Source organism: Morone saxatilis, unplaced genomic scaffold (assembly GCF_004916995.1).
Source record: "Morone saxatilis isolate NCDOM2014 unplaced genomic scaffold, NCSU_SB_2.0 Contig24, whole genome shotgun sequence".
NCBI lineage: Eukaryota > Metazoa > Chordata > Actinopteri > Moronidae > Morone > Morone saxatilis.
Genome location: NW_023339807.1, coordinates 22,302,604 through 22,325,053, shown reverse-complemented (window position 1 = coordinate 22,325,053; position 22,450 = coordinate 22,302,604). Strand labels below are relative to the sequence as shown.

At 40.0% G+C, this 22,450-nt stretch overlaps 1 protein-coding gene across 2 annotated transcripts; it reads left to right on the top strand.

Annotated features, from left to right (window-relative positions):
* Window positions 1-1,389: 1,389 nt before the first annotated feature.
* phf1 (PHD finger protein 1) lies at window positions 1,390-19,733 on the top strand. 2 transcript variants are annotated; one of them, XM_035673238.1, is made up of 15 exons: window positions 1,390-1,623; window positions 2,240-2,318; window positions 2,423-2,504; window positions 3,195-3,281; window positions 4,224-4,318; window positions 4,843-4,991; window positions 5,520-5,615; window positions 7,613-7,681; window positions 8,016-8,139; window positions 9,466-9,533; window positions 9,903-10,034; window positions 11,711-11,789; window positions 13,245-13,360; window positions 13,963-14,049; window positions 15,594-19,733. In XM_035673238.1, the coding sequence occupies exons 2-15, from the start codon at window positions 2,241-2,243 to the stop codon at window positions 16,063-16,065; spliced, it is 1,734 nt and encodes a 577-aa protein (XP_035529131.1). In that variant the 5' UTR covers window positions 1,390-1,623; window position 2,240; the 3' UTR covers window positions 16,066-19,733. The 2 variants fall into 2 exon arrangements, with proteins under 2 accessions (XP_035529131.1, XP_035529130.1); XM_035673237.1 differs by having other exon boundaries at window positions 9,903-10,040.
* Window positions 19,734-22,450: the final 2,717 nt, after the last annotated feature.

Here is a 22,450-nt window from a genome sequence, read left to right as displayed (position 1 = left end):
TTGGGAATTGGCACTTTAACACTTTTTAATCTGCCAGGGGCCATTTTGATCCGCACGGCGGTGTTACCACACGGCTGACTGGTGTGAGTAATGTGTAAGACATAAATAAACAAGAAAAGACACAAACATGAGACAATAAACAAACAGCACCTTGAATTGGGCACAGGTGGTTGCAGCCAGAACCCCCCCAAAGCAACTTAACTGTGAGTGATCTATGTTTAATTAAGCATTGCTATAATTTAATAACGTGTCTGAGACTCCCTTAAAACAAATCTGGCTTCATGTGTGTCTTTGTTTAAGAGAAGCAAACATGTTTTCTGTAATTGGATCCATATTCAAATGTGCATTTTTTGGTTTGTTTCGGGGTCTTACTGAGAAAAACAGTCTGCATTGTTTGTTTTCTTAGACTTGTGACTGTAATCAGACCCATGCTTCTTTGCGTGAACAATAGTTTCCATCACACATTAAATTACATCCCGGATGTAAGAGGAGATGGCCCTCTGGATGTCACATCTGTCCTGCAGATGTGCCAGGCTATTTGTCCACTTTGGAGTTGGCTTCCAATATTTTCAGCAAAGAGTATTGGAGAGGTTATTTCCCAAATGTGTAATTTGTTGCAAGAAAAATGTATGGATTTGTTTAGGAGGGCGAAATATTTATAGCATATGCAGTGATATGTTATTCTAAAGAGGATTTATTTTTCAAAAGAGATGGTGTGATGTCCAACAACACACCCCCTCAGCAAACAAAATACTGTTAAGTTTGGCAAGGCTAATAATCAGTAAAGACAAGTTTAAGTGTTCGGCGCTGCTTTCTCGGGTTTGAAAAGTTTCCTCCACGGGTTTTCCTAGACTCGGCTGGTCCCTCTTGTTTGAGACCAATTAATGAGGCGGCTAAACTCATTAATTGGCCACTTAATTGGCCCCTGTAGCTGAGCGCGCTGCTTTCGCTGTCTTTTAGCGCACCGCCACCCCTCCCTCCCCACTGCCGCCAGACATCACAATCCCACCTTGTCACAGCGGTTTAGGGTCAGTCCCTCAGTCGGGAAGGTGCTCTCGCCGTGGACCCCCCCCGCCACCTCTGGATCCCCCTCTATCAGTATCTCCCTCCCACTCTATCTCGGTGTTTTATGTCTGCGTCACAACAAGTCGGTCGAGAGCGAGAGGCAGGGATGATGGCGTCTCTGGCGGCTTGATTTTCCGTGGCTGCCTCTGATCAAAACCGCCTTAATGGCAGCAATAGCGTGTGGCGGGGAGTGGAGGAGGGGGGGCGGGGTTTAGGGTGAGCAAAGCGACGGGGATGACGAACGCTCATAAACGGAGGACGGACAAACTAAGCAGAGAGACGGGAAGGAAGCCAGTCGGCCCTCCCCCGCCACCACCACCACCACCTCTTCCCGCCCTCCTCTCCTCCTCCTCCTCGCTGACGGCTTGACTGACACACACAGGCTCTTGGCACAGACAGGGACATACATGCACATCATCCACTTTTTGCAAACACGCAGGCTGCGCATCGGAGCGGGCAGTAATTGGGCAGCGGAGATCCACAGCAGATGAGAGCATTTCATGTGCAGCCTGCCCAGGAATCACTGTGACCCCGACGGAAAGGAGTTCGACTTGACAGGTACCCTTCACCGGCCAGCTTTACTGTACAATTTGCCTTTTTGATTCACAAAAGGCTACGTACACTGTTATGTCTCCTGCGTCTGTCTTGACTTGAGTGCATGCACTGGAACAAATGCTCAACGTGCAGAGATAATGCCTGCACAGTCATTTCATGCATCTATTCAAGTTTTTCAAGATGTTGGGAGAAGAAGAAGAAAACAGCAAAGTGCCAGGCAGATGCTTCAAGAAGCTGCACAGTGATCTTTGCTCATTCAATCAAACTGTATTGCAGCAGTCATCATGCAGTGTTTGTGTGTGTGTGTGTGTGTTTCATGTGTGCAGTAATCATTTGTCTTGCTCTCTGGTTGTGTACTCACTCTCATCTTTCACTGTGGTGGATACAGGCTGTCGTTATGCTCTGGTCTAAAAGGAAGAGGAGGGTGGGTGGCGGGGGGAGTAGGGGGGATTTTAACCCCTTTGCACCGAAGCCCGCCTGTCTGAGAGCCAGCCGAAACGCCGTGGCCATAAACCCCTCTGTCAGCAATGGCAGCAAAGTATTCAGCGAATAAATCGGATTTCCATTTCACATGAGCCCTGCTCTCTCTTCTCTCTCCCCTCTCTGTCTCTCTCCTCAGGATGGGGGGAGTAAGTGAAGGAGATGATGTGTTGGCTCGATGGAGTGATGGACTACTGTACCTCGGCAATGTGAAAAGAGTAAGTGTGTGTGTGTATGTGTGTATGTGTGTGTTCACTTGGATTTGAAAAGACTTCCATTTAGTTTTGTCAATCATTCTGCTCACCTGCTATCTCCCTCTCAGGTAGACGGAGTCAAGCAATGTTGTCTGGTGAGATTTGAGGACAACTCGGAGTTCTGGGTACTGAGAAAGGACATCCACTCATGTAAGAAAAACTCTTTTTTTTTTTCTCTCTCTCTCTCTCTCTCTCTCCCCCCTCAGCTAGAAGAGTAAATAGCTTCCTGAGCACTTTGTATTTCTTGGGTTAAAAAAATGCTCATAGCTTGAGTTTTTGAATCCACAAATGCTTAGCTGAATTCAAACTAAAAGGTGTTTGTCTCCACTTTGAAACTTTGCTCGAGGAGCTGAAGGAAGACTTTTCTGATTCTTTTCCCTTGTGAGCTTAAAACTTTCAATTTTTTTGCACCTTTTTTCCTCAGGATCTCTGAATTGTCATCCAAGAATAAAGCAGAGACGAAATTATAGTCACGTTCAAGGTTATGATGCTGAGTGCTCAGAGTATTCTGATCGGGGCACGTTGAGATGTAATTGGTATATTAGAGTCTATTTATGAATTTATTAGACTAATGACTCCAGGGAAATGGCGCCCCCACTCCACCTTACATCAAGGGAAGGGGGAAGTTGGACGCTTGTTAGGACCAGGCTGAATATCCGCCCGTCAAATGAAGTGAAATCTAAAAGGGTGCAGGAGACACTGAAATCAATGAGGTGGCAAGGATGTGAATCAATATACATAAATTAATGCTGTTGACTGCTCTCTCTCTCTCTGTCTTCCTCTTTCACATTTACTTCCTCCCCTCCCCTGCCTCTCTCTGTCTTTCTGTGTTTGCCTCAGTCGCTGCTGGAGTGGAAGAAGTTTGCTGTATTTGTGACGCTCCGCCTCTTAAAGAACCCCTCATAAATTGTCTTAAATGTCGCCACGGTAAGGAAGCACGCCTGATCATACGCTGTCAAGCGGTGGCTCACCACCACTTCTTGCACTGACCTTGAAGATTTGACACAGTATGGTAAATAACAGTGTTGCTCTTAAAATAACAACGGCACAGAAAACCCTATCATAAATGATAGATATGAGTTGTTGCACCTGCATCCTGAATAGAATGAAAATGAGATAACCTTAGACATGGAACTTTCTTCATAGACTTAAATGCCATGAGAGGTTTGCTTGGGCTAATTTAAAGATCACCTCCAGAGATATATTAAGAGATAGAAATACTCTGCAATGCATTATCATTTATGTTTGATTTGTTTTTTCTACCAGAAGAAAAAGTTGAATTACGTAATTCAAAATCACACCTACTCTCTATCCCTCATTAAAAATACCCAACCTCTATGAATATGCAACTATTATCGATTTGAAAAGTTTAACTTCTGAACGCAATATGTCTCCTACTTAACTGTAAAGTCCACTTTCAGTGTTTGTGCACTGGCTTCCAAACATGTTAATCATGCTCTAATGTGCACATCTTCAAAATCTCATTTAAAGTGAGCACAAAGAAACTTTTCTCCGCCAGCAGATGGATGTGCAAACATCCTTCTGGCGTCAAACTCCTCACATACAACATTAAACGAAAGTGCAAGTGCGAAGAAGTTTCACAAACACTCAGCACCAGGATGCACAAGCAGGAAAGAGCAACAGATTTTACAGTCATGTCTTCACGGCTCAAACCGGATGCTGACAGTTTGTTTTGAGGGAAAAAGCAGAAAAAAAATACTAGATGCAAATAGTATAGTAAAATGTTTTGCATGCTGCTGAAACAAACCAGCAGAGCACTAAACATGGAGCTGCTCTGCCATTATTGTCACTCCGGCTGTCTGTCTTGTAAACACGAATTAAACGCTCTGCCTCCTCCTCCCATTACAGGTTATCATCCAGAGTGCCACACGCCAACCATCGAACCGGAAGCTGACAGCGATTCGTGGATATGTCGGCAATGTGTCTTTGCAGTCTCAACCAAGGTCAGGCTGCTAATCTCTCCGTCTCACACTCTGGGGAAAAAACATTCAGTGTGTAATATGGAAGAACTCCAGTCGAATATATCAGGCTTTGCTGCCACTATACTGTTGTGTACAGCAGAAAATGGGTTTACTCGAGGCAAAAGCGCGCTAATTCCTTCAGTATTGAGTTCAATATTAGATGTTCTACATTGTGTCCGAGAAATCATGAAGAATCAATAGTTATGAAGCTGAAAAATTACGCTGAAGTTGAGAGAAGTCCATTTAAAGTCAATCAATCACATGTGCTCCAGTTCTGTAGATATGAGATGAGAAAGGACCCAGTTAATTGTCAATCGGTCAATGTCCATATCTCATTGTCCAGACTTCCATCGCTTCGGACAATATCTCTCACAGCTGACCTACAATAAAATGAGACGAATTGCTTTCTCCCCACCAAATGTGATCCGTCTCCCTCGCTGTTCTGACATGACAGTGATTTGAGGGGTCACCGACCAATCAGTTCTGTCCTAAAATTGTGTTTTCAGAGAGGCGGGGCCCTCAAACGGGGACGCTTCGCCCGGCTCATGCAATTTATGAAACTCCGGCTTCCCTACCAGCTGTCGTCTTTAGACTGGGACCCGCAGCATCTGACCAATCAGCAACAGTGTTACTGCTACTGTGCCGGACCTGGAGAGTGAGTGACACTGCAGAGGCCAGTTTAAGTTTGAATGTACTGTTCGTGTATGCTCTTTAATATTAGGCATTTTCTCTGAAAGTCAAAGTCATCTTGTGGATTGTCTGCAAATTGCATGCAGCAAATGAGACGTGTCAGACAGTATTAGCTGTTTGAGCTTGCTCTTCTTGGAATGATATATGAGTGATGTTTATTGCATCATTTAAGATACTGTCAGGTGAGTTGTCAATCAAAAAAAAGGTACATCAAACTATGTTTTAATCTTTTAATGCATTTGCTGTGTTTTCCATGCTTTGCTGCTTTACTTATGTTTCACTCCTGCTTAAAACAAACTGCCTATTGCCACAGCATCTTTAGTATGGAGTTTACACCTGAAGACACATTTCATCTCAGAAAATGTAAACTGGCACACAGCATTCAGTCCTCCCTCAATCATGCATAAATACAAGCTTGTCTGGTGACAAATATTAGACACATGTATTCATTCATGTATTTAAAGTCTCTTGATGTTTTCATGTCGGACTGCAGGTGGAACCTGAAGATGTTGCAGTGTGGAAGCTGTGGTCAGTGGTTCCACGAGGCCTGCACACAGTGTCTAACCAAACCATTACTGTATGGAGACAGGTGCGTTACTGAGCATCGTTGTAAAAAGCTCTGGAATCTTTATATTCACAATTATATTTTTGTCATTACAAATATAAAAGAAGTCTGATAGGATTTGGTATAGGTGACACACATTCTGACACCAAAACTCAGTGTATCTTAATATTTGGTAGAACTAGAGTGTGTCTGGATTTTGAAGCAGATATCAATATTTGAGAGTAAAAATAAATACATTCTGGTCCAAATAAATTGATATCAGCTTTTTTACAGCACCATTTAAGATTTTTGGCACTGATCTCTCACATTTGGTCATTTAAGATTTATGGGTAATGATACTTATACTTTTAATCTTTTAATCTTTTACCAAGACAATGTTAAAAGTAAAGTAAATAAGTAAATATAAGATATTAGTACATTTTGAACATTAAATCATGCTAAATAATCCCCTTAAGAATTTGATGAAAAACAATTCATTGTCTTTTTATACAGTATAATCATACAGTGCATATAAATCTCTACATGCATAGATGCATACACATACAAACAAAGGATAATAACAAAAACGCAGCAGCACAAAAGGAGGGTGTTGTTCATATTGTGTTTTCATGTGACACAAGCTTATCTGATTTTTATTGGTCTACCACTTTGTGCCTAACAAAACTTTGTCAGCTACAATATTCAGGTTAGATTGAGCAGAAACCTTCTGAATTACAGATACTCTGATTGCAAACTTACTAGGGCTGCTAATAACAAATAATTTTCATTTTCAAATAATCTGTTGACAATTTATTTGATTATGTGATTATTTTCCAGTTTTCAGATTGCTTTATTTGTCCAACCAACATTCAAAAGCTCAAAGATGTTCAATTTACAATCATATGAAACACAGAAAAACTGCTAATTTAAGAAGCTGGTACCAGTCAATGTCAATAAAAACAAACTATTAATCTATTATCAAAATTGGTGTTGATACATTTTCTGTCAATTGACTAAGAGATTAATCTACAAGTAGAAGATTCCAGTTTGATTAAGATAATCAAATGAAGACATCTACATGACAGCTTCACTTGTCAGAGAATTACCTTAATTAGCTTAACACTAAATCATTAGTGTGCATGTTAATGTACTCACTGACTTGTGTTACAAGGACAATCAGCATCTCACACACGCAGAGCGAAGGGACAGAGACAGACAACAGAGCAGACATATCACCTCTCTGCTAGGAGTTCAGATAGGATGTTGGGAGGATACGCAAGCTGATGATCACAGTGCAGTCTGATAGGCTGCTTCTCACGCGTGTAATAAAATGTATCCATCCATTAAGTTATTATTGTCATTAACCATCTGTGTTAGCCGACTGAGTTCTACTCCCACCCTGACACCGTGTTATTGCCGAACCTGTCTGAAAAAAAAGGAGGGATTAGATTTAGATTGACAGTCGGGGAGAGTGAGGCCGGATTGGTACAACATCTGCTGAGCAGGTGATGGAGGAAGAGTGAAGACTGACTTCACAGTTGGAATAGCAAGCATGTGCCGCCGTCATACTGTGTCTGCTCTTCATCTTTTCCAATGACCTTCAGCGAACACAAGCATATAGAAGGACAGATGCACATAATGTTGTTGTGGTGTGAGTTTCAGGGTCACCCAGAACAGAATGTTACAAGGAAACAGATACACCTGTCGGTTTATTTCCAATTCACGTTGATTTGTATGATGAAATGTCTAGAAGAGAGAAGAGAGATTGCAAGGAAAGTAAAGGGGGGAAAAAATCACAGTGTATATGATACAATTGGACTAAATGATAAGAAGTCTGCAAGGTGTAAAATAAACTTGGACAAAAAGCTAATATGCTTTAAAAGAAGAGATTGTGCAAGTGAGGATAAAAATGAAGGACATTTTAGATGTTTTTGAAACTAAATTACAAATGATAACTCATCAAGAAAGAGAAAAATACACTTTTATTCAGAGTAAATGAGTCACATGATGCCTGATTTCTTCTCCCATGTGTTTGTTTATAGGTTTTATCAGTTCCAGTGCTCAGTATGTACAAAGGGGCCAGAGACCATCCAAAGACTACCCATGACCTGGTGATGTTTACAGCAAAACCTTTATCGACATATTTGCAGTGAAATATCACTTAAAGTTTACACAGTGGTTATAGAAAAAACATCAGGCGTTAACGCTAATTTCTTGTTTTTCTTCTTCAATCAGATTTTAAGAAAAAAGTCATTTTTCAGTACATACAGTCCAGTTCTAGTAAGAGACACAACGAAGACTGATATTGCTAAATGTAATAAAAAAATGTGCTATATCAAACTAGACACACAAATGTTCTGAAATATGTAAAAGTTAATTTTTTTTATGTCTTCTTTACCTGTTTCTTATCATCTAATTTGTGCTATATTTTAATTTTAAATGCAGGGTGGATTTGGCTCATTTAGTGCTCTACCATCTCTCGCTGTGCTGCAAGAGGAAATACTTTGATTTTGACCATGAAATCCTGTCCTTCACCAATGAGAATTGGGAGTCGTTGCTCCTAGGCGTGGTATTGATATTTCCTCGTTTTAAGTACCATGATGAAATGATGTGAAATGCTGCCAGCCCTTTTGCATTTGAGACTTAAAGCCTATTAACCACCATTAAAGTAAAATTTAATGTTTAAAAAAAAGTATGACCTCTACGTAAGCTTAAAGGGGAACACCACTAAGTTAAAGAATTGCAGATGACATTGCGTGTTTTTATGATCTAGACAATGGTTCCCAACCTTTTTTGGCTGACGTACCCCCATAGGCCTACCTGATGAGACCAAGCACCCATCACCATCCGTCATGTTCCATCAAATGTGGTCATTTTAGTTTATTTTAAATTAGATGTGATTACTGTTACTGTTACTTAAAAATGGATACTGTTACAATATTGTTTCATATAATTGATTAGGTTGGTCTGGTCTGCATTCGTACTGCCACTACTCTACTATTTATCCATCTTTTAGCTATTTCTTTTAGTTAACAATTTCAACTGTTTATCAATTAGAGCTGGAATGCGCGATTTTTTCACACAAAAAGTTCACACAATACTGATTAAGCTTATCACTGCCAGGTAAATCGCTCTGAATTTCACACTATACAGGAGTTTTTAAATCTGGCATCTGTGGCGACATTCCCGCACTGGCGCACTCTTGCTAATGCGTTTTACACCAACCAGCAATGATTGGTTTGTAGTGACACAGTAGGGGTATGGCGGAGGTGTACGTCATAAGATACGCCAATAGTGTGAGTGTTATTACTGTCACTGCCAGAAGGGGGAGCCAAAAGTTCCTTACTTTAATGACTGTTTCAGCTATTTATGCAATATTTTTAGCTGAGCTATTTCACAATCCCTGGTGATTGAAGTACCACCTGTGGGACAAGCACACCTGGTTGGGAATCATGATCTAGGACACTCTCAGCAGCATTTATAAACATGAATGAGTTTTGACAAATCCTCAAACTAGAGTGCTATGGCTCAGAGTTGTGATACCATCTGGTTTTAAGTCTAAAGTTGCTCCACAGAGAATAAACAGGAAGATAAAAGTGGAGGTGACTGAGAGAGTCACCAGGGGGATTGGTTTGAGCATTTCCTGTACATCTATCTGAGGTTTTGGGTTCTCCTTTAAGCTGCTTTTAAAAGACATTTTGAAATGTTTGTCCTGTCATAGCATGACAGCGGGGGGATTTTCAGCCATGTAGCTGCAACAAGTAGTTTTCTGTATTAACACTATTGCTGTCAGCGACTGTAAAAGAAAATTATTGTATGCATTAAAGGTTTTCTGTCTGATGGCCGTCCACTGTGTAAACACAGCTTTGATTTTTCATTCCTGTCTGTCCTCTAGCTCTCTGACACGCCAAGGCAAGACCGCTGTCACAATCTCCTCAACGCTCTGAACTCCCACAAGGACAGGTAAGTCATCGCATATGATGAGAAGAATAAACACCGACCACACATGACTGGATTGATGAGTAGCGCTCCATGAATAGATTGGTCTTCTTAGTGCTCTCTAGTTCTGTGACTATTTTTTTTTTTTCACAGAACTCAGAATTTCTCTAGGCCAGGTCTGCTCTAATTATATATACTTAATTACACAGTCACTACCTTTGAAATGTTCCTGAGTGTACTTTTCCGTCAGGAGAAAGTGTACATTTTGTTGCACAACGTTGAATTCATTATTAGCATCAAAGAGGAGTAATAAAAAAATACACACAGAAGGGGATGATACATTTTAAGAACCAACACCAGGCTGTACAAGCTGTTTCTTTGATGTCCCCCCAGGTTTGTCTCTGGCAAGGAGATCAAGAAGAAGAAGTGTCTTTTTGGACTTCAGGTCCGGGCCCCACCTCCGCTGACGTCCGATTCGTCGCCCCTCATCACCGACCCACCTATAAACATCACGCACCGGAGAAGGTCAGAGTAAGGACAACGTCTCTCTTCTCAGCCCTTATCTCAATAAGAGCTCTGGGACTCCCACAGGGCATATAGTCATTATGCATGAACAATTAACTTTAGGAATCAAAGGACTGCAATTTTCATATGCCAGCAAAAGTATCAGTGTCTTAATAATCTCCTAAAAGAGTATAAAACCCCCCTGTGTGCTTACGTTTGTACATCTGTAAGTGTGTGTGTGTGCACGTGTCCTGTAGTCTGCAGATTTCATAGACACGCTTTTCATTTTAAAGCATTTGTAGCATTTAGCTGGTGCTTATTCAAACTAAATTACAATGAAATAATTTGCAGAGTAGTCGTCTTAGGGAAGTGAAGTGATTGGGGGTGGTGGGTTTTACAAAGAAATCAGATTATTTGAGTCACTGAAACACAAGTATATGTATATATATATATACACACACATATATATGATGTATATATATGTATATGACAAGTCGTTCATATCTACAAGCTGCAAAGAGACACTGATCTTATTGGCTGGAATCACTTCACTGCTCTTTCTGAGCTGTTCGATGAATAGAGTGAAGTCAGCTTCCTACCAAATGGACAGTGTTCAGAAGTAAGTATACGTTTATTATATTAAATAAAATACATGTGGTATGGATATTCACAATCCTCAGAAGATTATTTCTAATGATTTAAAAGACCCCCTGACATAAGTCTAACAGCACCACCAGGACACTGTCTTCTATGACCCAGATTAAACCCAGAGTTCTAAAACTAATGGCAGGATTATCTTTAAATTAGCTGTAGATATTCACAGTCCACAGAGGCTGAACACTCAGTGAGCTTTCCTCTAGCTTTCCTCAAATCGAATGATCATCTTTGAATGCAAAATACTACAAACGGGTCTTCAATGAATTCCCATTTGCACACAAGAAATGTCCAAGTCTACTGTAAATGGCAGATTGTAACAGAATGTAATGCTCTCCAGAAGGTAAACATTTTCCATCTCAGACACCAGCTTATCTTTTGCATCACCCTCAGGCCAAAATGTCAACTTTATACACAAGACGTCTCACACTCAAATGGCGAGATTGTCCTGCAATTTGCTGGACCCGTTCACTTATGAGGGAAAATCCTTTTGATCTTAATGACTCTTTTCTTCAGCATCGCCCCCAGGACAAAATATACATTTAAATTCCTACTACCTGTACGGCTCCAATTATAGCAGAATGAAGAGTATGTTGTTTTCCACTCAGCATTATCGAATTTTGTGTTGTGATGGACATTTCAGCCTCTAGGGGTCACTTTGTGGGTTTTAGACCTCCAGTCTTCTTTATACAAATAAGTCAGAAGACAAGCTGCAGAAGACACAGTCAGTTTCAAGCATAGCAGAGAAGATAGTGAATGAGGGAAATCTGGGGAGAACAAGGTATACAGTGTTTATGTTATTTTTTCATATTTTTCAACCTCCCTACTGATGATGTCTGGGCTCATATATATGTAAAATGTGTTACTAATATAATACATCTAAATCATTCAGTATAACATCTCACCGCTCTCATCTTCTTGTATTTTACACCTCTCAGTAGGCTTTTATGGAAGCAAACTAATAAACTCAGCATTGCACACTGGGACTGTATCCGTGTGTTTATGCTTGTATATTAATTTTTGTGTGTTTTTGTTCATTTCAGCCCGTTGTCACTACCCTGCCAGAGGAGAGTGGGGGGGACAGATTCGCGTAAATCAAAGCGTCGCATCATGGAGACACAGGTCAGTGCCTCTGTCTCCAACTCAGGGTGAGGAGGGAGGTCTGGGCCACAAAACCTCTCTGATTATTTTTTTCCTTTTTTTTTTTCTTATGCAGCCAGGTAAACAGCTCTCTGCGATCCAAATAACCTGTCAGTCAGACGCTGTGATGAAGGTTCATTTCGCAGTCTAGATCAGTCTGCGTGTCTTTTAATACCCAGTGCAGCTCAGTGCCTCAGTATTTTTCTTTCCCCTTTTTGCTGTATGTTTAATGCCTGCTGATGCTTTAGAGTCTATGGTTAGAGTAAAGGTAGCGTGTGAGAGATGAAGTGTCGCGTGTTTTGCTCAGTTAAAATGTATAATTCAAATGCAAACTTGGCTGCACAAAAAACCCGCTCATGTATTTCATCAGCATCTGCAGTTCAGCACCGCATTTATCATGATCATCAAACCCAATTCCCAGCGGATCGCGTTGAAACAGGCAACATCACATGTGGCAGTTACTATTTTTACACAGCATTCTTAACCGAGAATGCTCATTGTAGTGTGTCCTCCTACACAACACTCTGATCTGTGTATGTGCACATACAGTAATCCTGGAACAATACGCTCCACAGAGCACTCGTTTTCACTCTGGCACATCCAGGGCCCATTGTGCCCCTCTGATTGATGCTAATCTCCATCCGTCTTGGAGGAGCAGGTTTGTTGTAGTGGGGAAAGTGAGATGGGAAGGAATGCTGATATGCATAGCCTGGGATCACTTCCAAGTGCACTTTGCAGTCGATTACAGTTTGGCCAGGTGGCGCTGGCACCTTGACAGTGCAGCATTGACAGAGCACATCCATTTAAAGGCACAGACGTCGACTAAGGCCACTGAATAATAATCTCCCATCCTAATAGTAATGTTAGAGAAGGGAATGATAATGGCCCAAGCGTGGTGCCATATGTCACAGTCCAGTGATGAGAAATGCAAAAACCTTTATGTGGCAGCCCCCCAGATGACGTTTCCAGTGATTGATTGTTCTGATGATGCTCTGATGTTTTTACTTTTCATGGATTCTGAGTTGGAGAGCTGCCTCACTTAACCAGCCAGTTCCATGAGATGTGAGGTGATACATTTAAGCGGGACATCCTACGGCTGTGTCTGATGAGCCTTGATGATGTGACTCACATCCATTAATGCTAGTAGTGTGGATTTATAGACATATCTGCCCATATCTGCCCTCAGGCAAATGAGAAACATGGAATTCAAGCGCCTGTGTGTTTTATTAAAATGCAGAAATATACAAAATGTATATCAGCTCAGTTTAAAATGTTTTCGTACTCTGATTTTCATTATGAAAACCTTCTAGACTTATTTATTACGTGTGTAGAATTAACTTCATGCACGTCTGAGTACAGAGGTATCAGAGCTTGATTGACTCCTGTGATGATGTTGGCATCCAGACAAGCTGATCTGTGTGTGTCTCCTGTGCCCAGGCTTGTCCACCCCCAGTTGCTGCCAACCCCATTGAGCTACTGCCATGTTGCCATGGCTACATGGGAGGGGCCAGCCTTTACAACTCCAGGAAGTCAGAGGAGGAGCTTAGTTTGAGGTAAGGGGTGTAGTACCGTTGTGGTTTCTGAGGTATGAGAAGAGTGAAAGGGTCACCTGTAACGTATAGCTGTAGTGCGTTGAGTGGGGGGCGCTGCACTCTCAACCAAACTGCTGACGCTTTGTTCAAAACTGCCTTTGAATTTTAGTGTTTTGTTCAAGCAGGGGATGTCTAAGTTTTGTCCCTGACCTTGACTTTCCTGCACATCTTACAGTGCTTCTGATAATAGATTATAGTGTGATGCAACAAAAAAGCACCATCAGCACCCTGTCTTGCCTATGAAGTAATATGCTGCAGATATTGTAGGTTTTGAGATATCCACCTCAGAGACTTCTGCCGCCACCCCAGTAGAATGGCCATTTTTCAGTCGCATGATCAGTTATTGGGGTGATATCAGAGGTCTTATCAGAAGATATCTGGAAACTTAAGTAAATAAACTCAAAATCAAAACTCAAAATGGCTAGGTACCACAGGGGGAATATGTTTCTAGGGGGAACTTAACCTTTAAATGTTTTTTTATAGTGTTATGAAACAGAGCTGGATGGAAATATATTTAATTTTAGATAAAAGTTGTAAATCAACCAAGTGTGTCTCATCCACAGCTCTCCACCCAAGCGGATGTATGCCCTGTACCACACCTCGTACAATGGAAATACTGCACTCTCCAGGAGCCTCCATCACTACAACAGGTTTTACTCATCTATCATCCTCATTTCTAGTAACTCCTGCTGGACATTTATATAGTCACATGTGGAAGCTGCTCTGTTAAACCACAATATTTTACTGTCTGCAGCTGTGTGGCTCCATTGAGTTCTCCTGCTTTTTCATGATTGTTCCAGAAACAAGTTAAACAGACAGAATTATTTAACGTATCAGATGCTCTGCAGTTGCTTGTGGCGCCAACTGACCCTTCAGTTGCTGTCTTTGAGCCCTAGCTCTTGAACACATTTTTCACCAGGACATTTCGGCAGTTAAACAGCTCATTTTCTTCAGTTTTTATGTTTTCCTCCACATTACCTAAATGTCATCATTGGCTGAAAAAAAAATCTTTTTTGGAGTAGCATTAAACACTTTGAGTTGCAAGCAGATTTGTGAGTACTAAAAAACACTTATCACCATTACAGTCATTGCTACACATAAGTAATATATAATTTATATTCTGATTCTGATTTGGCAAAATTCTACAAACACTACACTGTGTGTCCCTGTTGGTGAGTTCCAACATTAGATCATTGTGTGCAATCAAAACAGAAGATGATTTTGGCCCGTTTGGACCTTCTTGAGTTGTCTTGTGATTGTGTTTTTCAGAAGTCATGTACTGAAATGTTGATTAACTGTCAAGCCCTACTAATTGTTATTCAGGAATATAACTCACCTTGGGAGTAGTTCTTACTATTGGGATTGATGACTTTGTGTTGAACCTGCATTAATTGACTTTTTTGGCCACTTGGGGGCAGCGTAAACACAATATTGATTTATTATCACCTTATAAAGGTGATATGGGGAACATGTTAGCAAAGATTTACCTATTTAGATATCCAGCAAACATGGATGCAAAATTAGCATTCATTTGGAGTCGTGTGTCTGGACAAACGCAAGTCCAATATTCACTCTCCATTTAGCTCTGTCTTAGTCCAGCTCTCGAGGGAAATATTCTGCCTCTTTAGCTACGTTCACCAGCAAGGATTAATTTTGTCCGTCTGCTGTTTGGTGCTGGGCAGGTAGTGGACCGCGGGTTTTTATCGCTTTGTGCTGATAACGGCAGGAAACGAGATTGATGATAGCAGTGCGAGTGAACCAAAACAGTTAAGTTGCAGCCGTAAAACAAAAACAATGTCCCAAAAGATGCAGAGTTAGATGATTTTATGTGGTTTCATCACTACGAGTGACTTCTTTCACCTTACACATAGTCATTTAATACATACAAATATTGATTAGAGCACCTTTAAAGGTCCAGTGTAAAACATTTTGCAGGCTCTTTTGGCAGAAATGGAATATAATATGTACAACTGTGTTTTAATTGTAGTGTATAATCACCTGAGTATAGAAATCGTTACGTTTTTAAGTATGCTATGTTACCTCAGAATGAATAGTTTCTCCTAGAAGTAGTAGTAGAAAATGTATGTTAATGTATGTTTATTCATAAATAAAACCTTTATATATACATTTACAAATAATACATTTGAATGAGATGGTTCCTGAATCCTGTGCTTGTTTCTATCTCTTTTCCTAGCGTGGAGGACACCTGCAGATTACCACCACCTTGCTTCCCATACCCCCTCAACTCCAATGGCAGCCATCACCACCAGCACCTCCACCAGCACCATCACAGCCACCAACACAACCACCAACACAACCACCAACACAACCACCAACACAACCACCAACATAACCACCAACACAACCACCAACACAACCACCAACACAACCACCAACACCAGCCAGGGCAAAAACAGCTGGAGCCCCTCATCCTGCGTGATCTGCCCCCTTACCAGGCCGGCACAGGCGGCGGAGGTGGCGCAGGTGGAGGAGGCGGAGGGGGAGGAGGTGGCGGCGGAGGTGGAGGTGTAGTAGTTGGAGGTGGGGATGGGACAGTGGCCAGGAGCTGGGGAGGAGGGGAGGCAGTGAGGATCTTGGCGAGACGCGTCACGCCAGACGGAAAGGTGCAGTACCTTGTGGAGTGGGAAAATGTGAGTTTATACTGACACAAAGAGAGTAAACACGAGACGCAATGACTGTTTTGCAGTTGCCACAAGAATACTGTGTATGTAATATGTGGCAGTGTTTAAAGTACAAACAAAACAGAAAGAAAAAAAATTCCTACACGTTGCAAATCCAGGTTGCTCTCATAGTATCACCTCTATTCTACATCATTATAGCTCACTACTCGTTACTAAATGTCCCTCTTTGCTAGTGTTTCTCTGATATTTGTACTGTTAACTTTGGAATATGCCTTTGCATTTATCATGTTTTACAGTGATGAGGAAAGATATTTAAACCTCCTTATTACTTGTAAATCTTTGGGCCATATCAAGAAGAACATGTCTTTAATTGTACTCATATCTGGAACAGTGTAGTACTAAAAAAAATACAGATTACTGCTTTTTCATTGCAAAAGTAATAGAAAAAAATATTGAGCAGGTTTAAAGTATTATTTAATCTGTTACTTTGATTTGTTATGTTAGTCTACATGAATACATTTTTTTAGTTTGTCATTCAGACAACATGCGGCTAATTTAAAGTAATAGGTTGACATTTTAGGAAACACTTGTTTGTTTTCTTTCCGAGAGTAAGATTAGTAGACTGATACCTCTCTCATGTCTGTATGGTAAATATGAAGAGTCAGCTTAGCATAAAGACTGCAGGGGGAAACAGCTACCCTTGCTCTGTACAGAGGCCTTTCGGTAGTTCTAAAGCTCACAAATAAACAGTGATTTGTTTTGTGATCATGCCCTGGATAAGACAACAGGAAGTCACTGCAAGAAATAGTCCTAGCTGTTTCCTCCTGCTTAGTCTTTATGCTAAGCTAAGTTAACCACATCATATCATCATATTTAATGGAGAGTCATGAAAGTGGTCTCGATCTTCTTGGACAACTATGTACAAGAAAGCAAATAAGCATATTCCCCAAAATGTGGAACCATTTCTTTAAGAAAAAAAAAGATCAATAAGTCAACTTGATATGAATTACACAGGCATACTGTTTCAAAAACAGGGCAACTTTTTTCAAATTAAAATATTTTTTTAAATGTTTTTCCAGCATTTCGATGACTACATTTTAATGTGTAGTTAGACCTTACTTTGTGTTGAATTATAATCATTCAAATGTTGTTGTGACACTGATTGTCTTTAGCCTGAGTGTCAAAAATTGTTTACTTTTCAAACCAAATTCAGTCCAGTTATAGTCTAGAGCAGGGGTTAACAACCTTTACTATCAAACAAGCCATTTCTGACCCAGAAAATTATAATAATCTGCCGCAAAACTTTATTATAATGTTAATTTCTCACCACAGATCAAGCATACCAGTAAGGCGGCAGCGCTAATGGTGAAAGCAAAATCTGTCCATGCACTATGCAATTCTCTATTTTACTTTTCATTTTTTGGATTTGGAATCTATAGCTAGCTTATATAGGGAGACTAAAGACTGGGAGCCACCTCTATTGAAGAAAAGGCACCAGGGTGTAATGGCATTTTCACAATTGGAGAATGTAAGAATCACCTTAGGCCTACAACAATGATACAAGAAAGTAAAAAAGTTTTCCATTTCCACATATTTTTTTGCTAAAGCCGCAGGGAGCCTCAGTAGATCGGCAAAAGGACGCTGCAGGTAGCCCTAGTGTCTAGACATCTAGAGATTTAAATGACCTGACTCAAATCACCAAATCAGTGTTTGGTGGGTACGTCAAATGTAACAAAAACGTTTCCCAGCATTTGATATCCAAGGGGTAAGTAAGCAAAACAGCCGGTAGCCAACACCACACTTCCATCAGCCTTCACTTTTATAATTGCTCATTCATCAACTGATGGTTAATGTTCACGTGGAGTTCAGTGAGAAAATTAGCCCAGAAATTAACAGTGATGAATGGTCCCTCATCAGAGAGAGGCATGACGACAGCTGGGTGGTGGCTACTGGCTGCTCATGAAAAAGCAGTAACCTTTTATTGGCAAGGAAGAGACAGAGCAGTGCAGCATGTCTTTTACAATATTTTGTACGCCACACAGATGGTGGTTTAATGCCCTGCTTAAGGGCACTTTGACAGTAGTGGTTGAGAGATTCCAGCTAAAGGCTCCCAGCACTTTCATCTACTCAGACACCAGCTTGTCTGACTTTGGCTTCATGAAAAAACAAATTCTCTGGAGGTTTTCATATTTTTTCCTCAACGCAGTATGTTAATAAGAGATTGTATACATGTTATTACGGGGTTACTTATTTGTTATGTTAGATTTTGTCATAATTTACATTTAGACTACTGTATGTATTAGAAATAGGAGCCACAAGAGGGCTTTTGTTTTATAGATAGAATTATATATTCACAATATATTGCTATGATCAAATAACTTTATTTTATTTTTTTGACGTGGTTGCATAGTGCCTATATGGGTTGCGTACCTGCTGATTGGTCTGCTGACCCGAGTCGACCAATCAGACCACAGACAGATGAGCGAGGCCATATTGCCACTAAATAAGAGTATGGCTTTTTATCAAGTTGACAGATACTGTACAACTACATGGGTAAACAAGGACCACTTATAATGTTGAGTAGAGTTTTTTTTAATCAGAAACAGACTGTGATGTTACTGTACATTCCAAACAAACAACAAAAAAGAAATATATATGTTACTGAAATGTCTGTTTGAAGTCATCAGAATGGAAATTATTTTGAAAGAACAAGTTCTTTTTTCTTTTGTTTTTTTTGATGAGTGTTAAATGTCATAAAGATCAGCTAAAGGTCCAGCCGCTCTACAGCTGGCGTTCAGTTTCATGTCGTGGGGAGTTCAATCCTTGCGTTCAAAGTAACAGTACAGAAGAGAAGACACTGATAGGCCCAACACCTAACTTAAACCCATAATATCTTCCAGGGTCTAACAGTCTATAATTTAAAAGGTACAACATGGCATTACGCACGAATTCATAAGTCAAGGCTCGACTGATCTTCTCAGATGTGTTTATAGACTCAAGTGAGGTGCTGAAGTTGGATTTTATCTTTGTGCAAACAGGTTACACAAATCTAGAATACTGTGGTGCAAGTTTCAGAGTTTATATTTTATACAGAGGTTTATTTCAGCAATCTGTTGCGATAAAACGTACACAACATTTACATTTATCAGTTTTGTCTTTGAAGAAAGACTGTATTACAGGTTTAGTTAAAAAAGCAAAAGACAAATACAGCATTTATACTGTTATGATCAAACCAATGCAAAACTCAGATTTTATTTAAATACCGACCTCTCTGTTGAACTATCTCCTGCACCTTTTGCGTATATTTCAGGCCAGTGAAATGATGTTGCATTGCAATTTTCATCCTCCTCAGTGACTATTTGACTGTAGTTTATTAGGAAGGCGTGTGTTGAACCTTTCTAGGCGATGGTGATGAATGTATTTGTGTGTTTTCTATGGTATGTCTATACCCGTCAAGTGCTTGTTATAGGTTGTACCCTTGGTGGAACTCAAATTGATAAGTTTAAAAACAAAATAGGAGGAAATAAAGACATCAACATTGAGGAATAACATTTATTTTGGGAGAGGTAGTCTTCTTCTTTTTTGATTAGTAGTCAAGTCCAAGTTCAGTTTGATGTATTTTTGGAGAAATTACGTTTGTACATGTATACTCTGCGTTGACACCTAGTATGTAACATGAATAATAAAAAAAGTTTCACCTCGTACAATGTGTTTCTCATCTATTAGTACATAGACACTTATTTCTTTCAGTATCTATCCATCTGTCTGTATTTTCTATTTTTCAAATTAAAATATGTTATAAATGACCTTGTTGTGTCTTATAAGTAAGATATTTGCTCTTTCAAAACCACAGGCATTCAGTGTAGCATTGTCAAAATGTGGTTGACGTTTGGTTAATTGCTGCATTTCGAGCCAAGCGCAACCCAGGATCATGAACTCTGACTGAACAAGCAATAATGGACATGTTTCAACCCTCTAAACGTTTGGTTAATAGCTTAAACGTATTTAAGCTTTTTACAGTTAAGTAAAAAACAAAAAGTCACTTTTGGCAGTCTGGGAAATATGGGCCCATGTCATTATTAACTTTGGTAAGAACTGCCTATGAAAGCCTTTAAAACATGGCCTAAATATAATATTTGTATAGGTTTATAACGTACATATTTATATAAAGTCCATCCCCTTTAAGGCAAAAGCAGGCTGAGGCTGGCTGTTTTTTTCTTCTGTCATTGATCGCTACCAGTGTAGGTAGTAATCAAACAATGTTTGAGAGAATCCCTATAAATTAGTCTGATGGGGATGATAAATTGCATTACATCCAAATGTGTCCTGTAGGAAAGATTAACTACTTTTTCTGGCAGAAAATTTACTACTGCTGCCAAAATGAAAGACAGATGTTTATTTTGTGTTTGTGCCAGTTACAATGAGTTTTCAAGATGAATGGAAATGTTAAATGTCTCCAAAGATTAATACCACATCTCTGTCTAACTCCTTTGACATTACCTTTTATTTCCAAGAAGCAGAAGCGATGCCGATTGAAATCTTCTTGTCTTTTTACTTATCATTTTAATGGGACAGGTGATACCCTATTGTAGCTTTTGGTCAGCTCTTGGTCATGTTATGTTGTGAGTCTGACAAAAGTCACTACTTTGGTTCTGTGGTTGTTCAAGACATTTTGACATTTCACAGTAGAAAAACAGAAATGTAAATGATAAAATTGATGGATGATGATTTAATTCTACTGAGGTGCTTTGGTTTCAGCATCCTTACATTGAGAAAGCTGGCTCACCCTCACACTTGGACGCTTAAATAATACAGAGCCATCGTTAATGTTTTATTATTAGTAACACCTGTGCTCTTGTGAGAAAGAGTACTGCACAGGTGTGTTACATTAACAGTAATTGAAACTAAGCAGTCTGGTAAAATTGTACATTTTATCATTTTATTTTAAACATGGAGCAGAGCCCTTTCTGCCATGAGGTAATCTATTTTTATTTATTTATTGTATGTGTTTTAAATTGGACTCCATTCCCCAGCTTGCACTTGCAGTTGCTATTTTTTACCACAAGGTGGCGGCACACCTCAACATTTAAACCAAAGGCAGGCGCTGCACTGTGCTGCCTTCATTTCCACTCAAAGAGCAGGAGTGATGAAAGCATATAGTTACTGTAGACACACTGTGTTTTTAGTTAAAAACAACCACTGGGCCTACAATTGTAGCTTAGTTTGTTTGTATTAAAATCAATCGAAACGCAGCAGGGACAGAAGGAAGGACATGCATGTCAGACATGTAAGTAGCCCAAAGTTAGTCAAAAATAGCCAAAAGTTGCTTATTTTCCTTTTATTTACCTTCATGTGTTCAGCTGCAGCCAATTCAGCTTCAACGACTGTTCAACTTATATCAGAGACAGAAAATAACTGTAAATATTTAAGAGACCGTAGATATGTTTTCATTGTTCACACCACATGCACATCACAACTCGACAAACCAAGTTAAACGTCTTATAGCTAAACACCAGCATTAACACCTCCACTATTGACGACGTTCATGTCGTTCATATTTCACATAAGCTTAACTCGTAATTGTCAATTCTCCCACGCCACCCAAAGGCAGCACACTCCGGCTCAGGGCGCCATTTTGGCTCCACAGCTTCTCTCCTCGATGCAGTTCCTGTGGTTGGTCATGTGCATCGCAAATCCAGCGTGATGCTCCCTTTTAGAAATGTGCCGAGGACGAGAGTAGTTGCAGTCAAGTAGAATCCAACTTTAATGTTTATTGGCAATTTATTGTCACTTCCCCAGCAGCTAGCATTTAGCTTCGTCTTCAACAGGTAGCCTATTAATGCTCACTGTAAAGGTTAGTAGAGTTAAGAGCCAAAACACGAGTTGTTACACATTTAAATAGCCTACATAGATGGAAACACATCACCTGTAATAATTATAACATTGTGTAGTGTTGTCACAGACACTCTTTGCTACCTAATTCTAAATGGCCCCATTTACCTGATAAGTAATGTAAAATAAATTATTATTTATTATAGCATATGTATTTATTTAGTTTAATTTGTACAGAACAGTGACGTGTGATATACAAGCCAAGCTCTTTCACATTAGAAGTAAATGATGATATGTAAAAGTCAGGCATTCCACACACACACACACACACACACACACACTGTAGCCACTATACTGTAGCCTGAAGCCTTACAGTGGATTTACACTCACTGCAACACTATTATAATATCTTTATTCCAAGAGCCGAGCACTAACTGTAAAATGCATATAGGCTAAAGATAGGTTATAGATATTGTGAAACGTGCGCGCTCCCACACACACACACACACACACACAGAAACACGCACACGTGCGCGCGCGTGCTCAGTCCTCCACCCCCTTCTCTCTCTCTCTCTCT